The 9,709-nt window shown below is 38.1% G+C and overlaps 1 protein-coding gene across 1 annotated transcript in view; it reads right to left on the bottom strand.

The window, feature by feature from the left end:
• Positions 1 to 5,982: 5,982 nt before the first annotated feature.
• Positions 5,983 to 9,709, bottom strand: part of tyro3 (TYRO3 protein tyrosine kinase) — a 22,152-nt gene continuing 18,425 nt past the window's right edge. The window contains exons 18-19 of the mRNA XM_016274021.1: positions 8,382 to 8,518; positions 5,983 to 7,931 (exon numbers count right to left, since the gene is read on the bottom strand). Of these exons, the coding sequence (XP_016129507.1) occupies positions 7,511 to 7,931; positions 8,382 to 8,518 (558 nt within the window). The 3' untranslated portion in view covers positions 5,983 to 7,510. The remainder of the gene's footprint in view (positions 7,932 to 8,381; positions 8,519 to 9,709) is intronic.

Genomic DNA, 9,709 nt, shown 5'->3' with positions numbered 1-9,709 from the left:
TATTAAATTGATTTCTATGATCTGATAACAAGGGGTTTGCTTTAAAGGGGTCAACATTAAATTTTGGGATGTGTTGTGTCTACCAAATTGCAGCTGCCCTCCTTATCCTCATTCGGCTGATTTCCCTTTCGCTCGTAAGCAGTGGAACATTGGTTTGTTCATTCAGTAGTATTTACATGCCACACTTGGAGCTCCCGAGAAACAGATTTAAGTGCTACGAGGAGTGTCTTGACAAAATCTGAACAAGTACTTACAGGAGTATTACCAGCTGAAAACAGTGATGTGTTTTGACTCACTTGTGATTGGATCACTGAAAACGCATATTAATACCAGCTGGAAACAAGGCCTTTGAGTAACATTCACCTACTGTCCTTGACCTGACTGCCACTAGTCTGGCTCAACCACTTGGTCAGTATACCTAGTTTTTTTTTTAAACAGTTCAGCGTATAAACCTCTGACTCAACCAATGTCTTGATGACTACCCACACCAAAATAGACTAGCTAACCAAACAAATCACTGCAACTTCACTATCATTAAATAATATGACACTTCCTCGTTCACTATCATCAAATAGTGGGGCTAAAACCAAAAGGTGAAAGAGAGTTAAATTAATCATGTTAGTTTCCAAAGAAATAATTTAATATGGGAGGTCCTGTGGTTTCTGATCATGAGGTTTATACATGTGTACACTGAATAGATACATGGGGACAAATGGAGGTATGCACGTAAGCAAGGAAACCTCTTTGGAAACAATCATTATTATTCTTGCACCTCCTTTTGGTGCCACTAGTTGCATCATCCTAAAAACAAAGTGATAGTAGTTTTAGTAGGGACGCTTAATGGTCAGCTGTAATAACAACATGTTTTATGTTGTCAAAAGTGGACTTAAAGAAATGATCAAATATGAATCATTTTTATAGGTTTTAATTTATCCCTAATAAAACTGCCTCAAATTAAGAATAAAAATAAGAAATTATTAAGGCCCGTTCACACCAAGCACGATAAATATAAAAATAACAATGAAGATACAGTTCTAAAAGTCGTTCTCAATATTAGAGTCCACACCACAGCTATAACGATAAAGGCACAGAGAAACGATATCTTTGGAATCCCTTTCAGAATTTTTTACAGCTGATGAACGATAAAAACATTGACAGCCAATCAGAATCAATCCTGCTATATCGAGGTCGAGAATTTAAAGCAACAGTGTGTGCTTACAGACGATATCGTTTGCTGGTGTGGACGCTAATATCATTATCTTTATAGTTATCTTTAAAGGCCCCCTGAAGTGCCTTGAAACATGCAGCGTTATTCTATGTGGTGACGTAATTTCAACTGAAACAGGAAGACAGGGCGGGACATAGAGCAGACCCGCCCCCTTTTCAAAATAGCCAACAGCGTTTGTATATCTGCTCTGGCCAGAGCCGTTGAGCTCGGTAAAGCCGCATTTGACAGCCACAGTCTAATAGATTACCCCCTAGATTCAATATGAAACTCCTACTAAAACAAAATAGTGATCATAATCATGCTGAGGCTATGTGGTTTTAGGCCCGGTCCACACAAACGCAGGTATTTTCAAAACTACAGCTTTTTCTATGCGGTTTGGCCGTTCGTCCACACGCAAACGCAGCACCAGGTCAATGAAACCGAGTGTAGACAGCGAAACCGGAAATTTTGGTTTGTGAAGTCAGAGCATGCACTGTTATCTCCGCCTACTGGAAACTTTTTCAGGCTTCTGATTGGCCAACATGGCTTTACGGTTGAGATTATATCGCCACCTGTTGGCTTGGCATGCTCTTGACAGTGCTTCATAGCATGCTTTTTCATGTGGACGGAGATTTTTTTTTAAAAAGAAGGAAAAACTGTTTAAAAAAATACCCGTGTACGTGTGGACATAGCCTTAAAAGCGTTTAATATAAGCCTACTCGCGCATCCACTCCGTGCGATCGCGTTTCTGGACCGGAGCCAAAGTCCAGATCAGAATGTGTGTGCTGCCGTGGTTTGAGTGACGCAATGTGAAACCCTCATTTGAATCGTTCCCTATCGCATACATTGTGCACTACGTGCCATTCATTGTGGGGTCAACATTAAATTTTGGGATGTGTTGTGTCTACCAAATTGCAGCTGCCCTCCTTATCCTCATTCGGCTGATTTCCCTTTCGCTCGTAAGCAGTGGAACATTGGTTTGTTCATTCAGTAGTATTTACATGCCACACTTGGAGCTCCCGAGAAACAGATTTAAGTGCTACGAGGAGTGTCTTGACAAAATCTGAACAAGTACTTACAGGAGTATTACCAGCTGAAAACAGTGATGTGTTTTGACTCACTTGTGATTGGATCACTGAAAACGCATATTAATACCAGCTGGAAACAAGGCCTTTGAGTAACATTCACCTACTGTCCTTGACCTGACTGCCACTAGTCTGGCTCAACCACTTGGTCAGTATACCTAGTTTTTTTTTTAAACAGTTCAGCGTATAAACCTCTGACTCAACCAATGTCTTGATGACTACCCACACCAAAATAGACTAGCTAACCAAACAAATCACTGCAACTTCACTATCATTAAATAATATGACACTTCCTCGTTCACTATCATCAAATAGTGGGGCTAAAACCAAAAGGTGAAAGAGAGTTAAATTAATCATGTTAGTTTCCAAAGAAATAATTTAATATGGGAGGTCCTGTGGTTTCTGATCATGAGGTTTATACATGTGTACACTGAATAGATACATGGGGACAAATGGAGGTATGCACGTAAGCAAGGAAACCTCTTTGGAAACAATCATTATTATTCTTGCACCTCCTTTTGGTGCCACTAGTTGCATCATCCTAAAAACAAAGTGATAGTAGTTTTAGTAGGGACGCTTAATGGTCAGCTGTAATAACAACATGTTTTATGTTGTCAAAAGTGGACTTAAAGAAATGATCAAATATGAATCATTTTTATAGGTTTTAATTTATCCCTAATAAAACTGCCTCAAATTAAGAATAAAAATAAGAAATTATTAAGGCCCGTTCACACCAAGCACGATAAATATAAAAATAACAATGAAGATACAGTTCTAAAAGTCGTTCTCAATATTAGAGTCCACACCACAGCTATAACGATAAAGGCACAGAGAAACGATATCTTTGGAATCCCTTTCAGAATTTTTTACAGCTGATGAACGATAAAAACATTGACAGCCAATCAGAATCAATCCTGCTATATCGAGGTCGAGAATTTAAAGCAACAGTGTGTGCTTACAGACGATATCGTTTGCTGGTGTGGACGCTAATATCATTATCTTTATAGTTATCTTTAAAGGCCCCCTGAAGTGCCTTGAAACATGCAGCGTTATTCTATGTGGTGACGTAATTTCAACTGAAACAGGAAGACAGGGCGGGACATTGAGCAGACCCGCCCCCTTTTCAAAATAGCCAACAGCGTTTGTATATCTGCTCTGGCCAGAGCCGTTGAGCTCGGTAAAGCCGCATTTGACAGCCACAGTCTAATAGATTACCCCCTAGATTCAATATGAAACTCCTACTAAAACAAAATAGTGATCATAATCATGCTGAGGCTATGTGGTTTTAGGCCCGGTCCACACAAACGCAGGTATTTTCAAAACTACAGCTTTTTCTATGCGGTTTGGCCGTTCGTCCACACGCAAACGCAGCACCAGGTCAATGAAACCGAGTGTAGACAGCGAAACCGGAAATTTTGGTTTGTGAAGTCAGAGCATGCACTGTTATCTCCGCCTACTGGAAACTTTTTCAGGCTTCTGATTGGCCAACATGGCTTTACGGTTGAGATTATATCGCCACCTGTTGGCTTGGCATGCTCTTGACAGTGCTTCATAGCATGCTTTTTCATGTGGACGGAGATTTTTTTTTAAAAAGAAGGAAAAACTGTTTAAAAAAATACCCGTGTACGTGTGGACATAGCCTTAAAAGCGTTTAATATAAGCCTACTCGCGCATCCACTCCGTGCGATCGCGTTTCTGGACCGGAGCCAAAGTCCAGATCAGAATGTGTGTGCTGCCGTGGTTTGAGTGACGCAATGTGAAACCCTCATTTGAATCGTTCCCTATCGCATACATTGTGCACTACGTGCCATTCATTGTACAGGAAACACTACACTGTGAACTAATCTCAGCCGCAGCTTCAGCATCTATTTATAGTGTGGGGGCAGGCGCTTCGGATTCTAGAGCATTTGATTGGTCAGAAGATTTGATGAGAACCTGAAGTACAAGGTGACCTAAAATTTTTTTTTTTTTTAAATCGCTGATCCATTTTGGCGGAAGTGACGAACTGCAAGCTTTGAATGCTAATATTTTCTAAATCCGAATTTTGTCACTGTTTTGGAGCACACTGGCTTATAGATAACCTTAAGACTAACATACTGATTCTAACACCCAAAAAAAACTACATTTTGATTTCATGGGGACTTTAAAGTTATCATTCTTGGTGTGAACGGGGCTTTACAGTGAAGAAAAAAGCATTTTAAATGTAAACAATACTGGGTGTGACGGAGTTTTCAGGCACTACATAGTCATGACACAATATTAGCTACTAAAGTAGCTGCAAAGGTGTGTCACAGTTGACTGAGCATGGGGACAATGTGCACATATTTTGCATTAATTTTGCAGCCAAGCAAAACCTAAAAGGCTAGAAGATACATTATGTACATGCTTTATGTTCGATTAGTTAAAGGGGTCATATGATGCAATTTCAAATGTTCCTTTCTCTTTGGAGTGTTACAAGCTGTTCGTGCATATATATGATCCATAACATTGCAATGACTAAAGTCTCAAACCCAAATAGATATTCTTTATAAAAGTTAAGACTTGTCCACGCCCTCCTAAAACGCCTTGTTTAAACACGCCCCCACATGTCTACGTCACTGTGTGGGAAGATTTGCATAACACCACCCAAATGTTCACGCAAAGAAAGAAGGCGTAACTTTTATTCTTGCTGTAGCATTGTTGCTGCCACCGCCATGTCGTGGAGACGCTGCGTTTCGTTGTGACAAAACTACTTTGTTTGGACTTCCAAAAGAGTACGATATCCACCAGTGGTTAAGTTGTATTTACAACACTGTTCCAGAACAGTTCAACCCAAATATTCAGATGTGTGCAGCGCATTTTAGGACTGTTTCCTGAACCTGCAGAGTAACTTTAGCACGCTTGAGGTATTCGGCCAATCACAACGCACTGGATAGCTGGCCAATCAGAGCACACCTCGCTTTTCAGACCGATGAGCTTTGTAAAAATCGACGCGTTTCAGAAAGGCAGGGCACAGAGGAGAAACAATAATGTACATTATTTGAAAAATAACGTATTTTTTTAGCCTTAAACCGCATAAACACATTTCATTACACCAAATACACAACATAATGTTCTTTTTAGCAACGTCATATGACCCCTTTAAATAAAGTGTAGGCTACATACAGAGAAACTGCATAATAAACATAATTCTTCCTGCAAGCGCATAGATGTTAATTTGTTCATTCTTGAAGTGCAAAAACCTTTTTATTTAACTTCTGCAATTGGTGATTACACTGACTGTTGTGGATCGCAATCTTAACTGAGATTTCTGAGATAAATGTTTTGTCCTACCTGTGACACGACTCGGCCTGGCTCTTCTCATCCAGAACATTTTATTAAAAACTTAAAAGTACTAAAACATGACACCCTAAATGACAGTTAATTACCTACCTAAAAATGTATCATAGTTATGAACAGAATAATTTTAAAGAAATATTATAGAAAGCTTTTGTGAAAACTACTGAGTATGACTGTATGGATCTTTAAATTGCTTTTCAAAAGAATTAAAATTCTCAGTTGCTATCTAATATAACACCCAGATTTTTGACTGTAGAGGAAGTAACCGTACATCCGTCTAGTTGCAAATTGTAATCCACGAGATATATATATATATATATATATATATATATATATATAGCCTGAAACCCCAACATGTTTTTTGAGTCTAGAATGAATGTTTTATTTAGCCTAGTTTATGAAACAAACTGGAAAACATATCTACAAGTTCACACCTGTAAGCACCACTCAGAAGGTCAACAACAAGATCTCAGGCATTGCTATTTTGTGCAATATTCTTGCTATTTGTAATAACTCTGAAACAACAACAAAAATCCCCATTTTGCTTGTATAAAAGGTATTGTTCACTGTCTGGACTGTGTTGAAATCTACAGTCTATGATTGAAATCTGCATAGCTGTAATTATAATAAACCCATTTTAGTTTGTTTTTAAGTTTTATGATATTTCATGGTAGGTATTTAATGCTAACATCATCTTTGCCCATTTAATTGTTCTGAGATGAGCAGGCAGCCCTCTTTACAAGGGTTAATAACACTGAATGATGTGTCAGATTTATTCACAACACATATGAAAGTTTGTTACATGACCTAACACTCTAAAACTGAGTTGTACAGTAATGAACTAAAACACAAAATCTACTGATTTTAGAAACGTCCACTGAATAGATCGTACACACAGCTCATTTACAACTCATTAACAAGTTCAAAAACACAATTAGCAAAAAACAAGCTTTCATTCTATGCTGCAATTTTTGCTGTTTGAGTAATCATAACACACAGCATAAGACAAACAATTTGCACATAATAAAACCTGTTGTCCCTTGATATCCCATCCTCAGAATGCTTTAAAGAAGATTTACTGTGCAGGCTAATGGAATGATCTGGTTTAAAAGCAACAACCATAGAAAATAACTCAGCCCTACCAAACAAAAAAAAAAGTGTTGATGGTAACACGCTTACAATGGAGTTCTATAGTGCAATTGCTCTATGTACACAACACATTTCTGTTTGTTTTTACAAGCTCTTATTTTCTATGGCATTATTATCATTAGTGAAACTGATGGCAAATCTTTCACATGTTTTCCCCCTGCAAAAACACTTCCATAATTCAGTAAGCTTACACAGCTTAACTTGTATTTAGCCCAGAACATTCCTTTAAGTACAAATATAACAATGACAGTCTGAGTTTATGTCATAGTATGCATTATAAATCCAAAATAATTTCTTCTTGCAACGTAACAAATGTGCAGAAAGACAAACAAAGGCACCACATATGTGAGTCCCAGGATGTGATTGACACTTCACACATACAAAACACACAAAAAATGCCAGCACTGTACCTGCAAAGACACATTTACACAAAGATGTACATTTTACACTTCAAAAATCACATTTGTTGAAACACTGGCTTTGCTACAGTCATAATTAGTAATTACCATTGAAATAAAGGTGTCAAATCATGTTTCTAAAAGGTATTAGCAGCTGATTGTACGTCCACGTCATGCCTCTAGAGTTAGCATGGAGAACAGCTCTTTGTGTTAAGCATTATTCCTGGAATTTCACCAGTAAAACGACAAAGGAATGTTTTTACGGACTCACTGTTCTTTTACAAGAGTCTTTACAAGTTGTGCAATCATTATCTACTAGATTATGTAAGCATGGGGAAAAATTACAACAAAAATCACACATTAATGATAACATCCTCTTCCTCGTCCTTGACATCCTCAGACAGGCCGTCGTCAGAGTGCCTGCTTTCTTCATCAATGACGCTACCATGTGGGCCGATGATGTACCGGTAGTCTCCACCAATAGCAAGAGCAGCTCCTGATGACACCATTAACCAGTCCTTTTGATCTTCCTCTATACCTACACACTGCCAAGGTACCCCCCATGAGGGCTCGTCACTGCTACGGGTCCCGGCATCTGCCACCGGCCCAGAGGCCTGTTCTCCATCCTCTTCCTCCAGGTTCACATACAGCAGCGGTTCGTTTACAGGAGCTGGATTCAGCTTTGCCCACAAGAGCTCCAACTGGTCAATGAGGTGTTGGAAACTAGGACGACACTTTGGGACAGGAGACCAACAGCTGTGCATGATTTCATAACTGGAAGTGAGAAAAAATGGAATAGTTTTTATATTATATATAAATATACACGAGTGTAAAATTGGCGTAGAAATTGTTAGTAAATTTCTCAAACAATTTAAAAGAACAGCAAGTAAAACATCGGATTTACCAAGAAATTCTGAAGCAGAAAAACTGAAATTGTATTTTCTTGTAAAATATATATATATATTTTATTTACAAGCAAAATGAATATCTAAAATGAGTATGGTTTAAAAACGTTTTATGACTTTTAGTATTTAATACATTACCATTCAAAAGCCTGGTGTCAATAAGATTTTTTTTTTTAAAGAAATTAATACTTTTATTCAGCAAGTATGCATTAAAATGATCAAAAAAGATACTTTTACATTGTCAAAAAAACCTATTTATAATAAATGCTGCTGTTTTGTACTTTAAAAAATATATGATATATTAATGAATAAAACGTACATGTCAGCAGGACAGTCAGGAGGCTGTTTGAGTCTTTCTCCTTTGATAAGATACTCATAGATTTCGGAGTTCTCCACCCCTGGATAAGGTGTTTGGCCTCTGGTCATGATCTCCCACATGGTTACACCAAATGCCCACTTTAAAAAAACATCAGTACCAGGCACAATAAAAGCTTTATCAGATGAACAAGGACTACATACACTAGTAAACACAATTAAGAAATCATGAGCAACGTTGGTAAATTTTTGGTTTAAGAAACTGCCATTTTAATATATTACATGGCTTTCTGGGATACTAGATTTCGTTTGATCATTCTGTGGTCAAATACAGGGTGCGAACTACGGGGGAGCTCGGCTCCCCTTAATAAGACATGGGCTCCCCTGAAAACGTGATTTGTGAAATTTTGGGGGGTCTCAAAAAATATTGACAATGTGTTATTTTGACGTGCAATTTCAGTTTTGTGTAATGTGATCATCGTAGATTAATTAATTAATTAATTCACTTCAATAAAGATAACTATACATGCTATTCTTGTCATGAGCATCAAGGTATGGGGGCGCTGCGGTGCAAATTCCACTTTAACTCAAAAGATTCGTAGAAAAAATATAAACGTTGGACTCTGTGGTCGATTCTGTGTTAAGGTAAGGCATGTTATTCGCAATTATGTGTTGTGGCTGGGTTGTTATAGGTCTGCGTGACTCTCGATGTCTTAGGCCTAACTGAACGGAGGAATTATGGTATTCTTCTGTAGCCTGACGACGAGTAACTTTAATCGTTTTTTTATGTGAACTCAAAGACAGCCTGATGCTTTGTTTCAAGACTATTTGTGGGTGGCTGTTTGTTGTTTCACCTATCAATTCGTGTCGATAAAGTATAATAGGGTAAATCCTGTATAGTGATTTATCCTATATAGTGCTTGCATAAAGCAAGTAGTGCATACACTTGTAGCTGTTATGTATCTTTGTAGGTCATTGTAAGCCCTCTTTTGAGGCACACACGCGCACGAACCCCCCCAATTCGTGTCGATAAAGTATAATAGGGTAAATCCTGTATAGTGATTTATCCTATATAGTGCTTGCATAAAGCAAGTAGTGCATACACTTGTAGCTGTTATGTATCTTTGTAGGTCATTGTAAGCCCTCTTTTGAGGCACACACGCGCACGAACCCCAACCCCCCCCCCATTTATAAAAAAAAAAAGTCCACGGTATAGTTCGAACACTGGTCAAATATATTATGACCACTTAATTGTATAACCGACCGTTGTGAGAATAGCAAAGATACAGTAGTAATTCCTCTTTAAGAAGAAGGTCTAGATGTATGAAATAC

Source organism: Sinocyclocheilus grahami, unplaced genomic scaffold (assembly GCF_001515645.1).
Source record: "Sinocyclocheilus grahami isolate Dianchi unplaced genomic scaffold, SAMN03320097.WGS_v1.1 scaffold84.1, whole genome shotgun sequence".
In the NCBI taxonomy this organism is placed as follows: Eukaryota; Metazoa; Chordata; class Actinopteri; order Cypriniformes; family Cyprinidae; genus Sinocyclocheilus; species Sinocyclocheilus grahami.
Note: the sequence above shows the minus strand (reverse complement) of the source record. Positions and strands in the feature narration are given on the sequence as shown.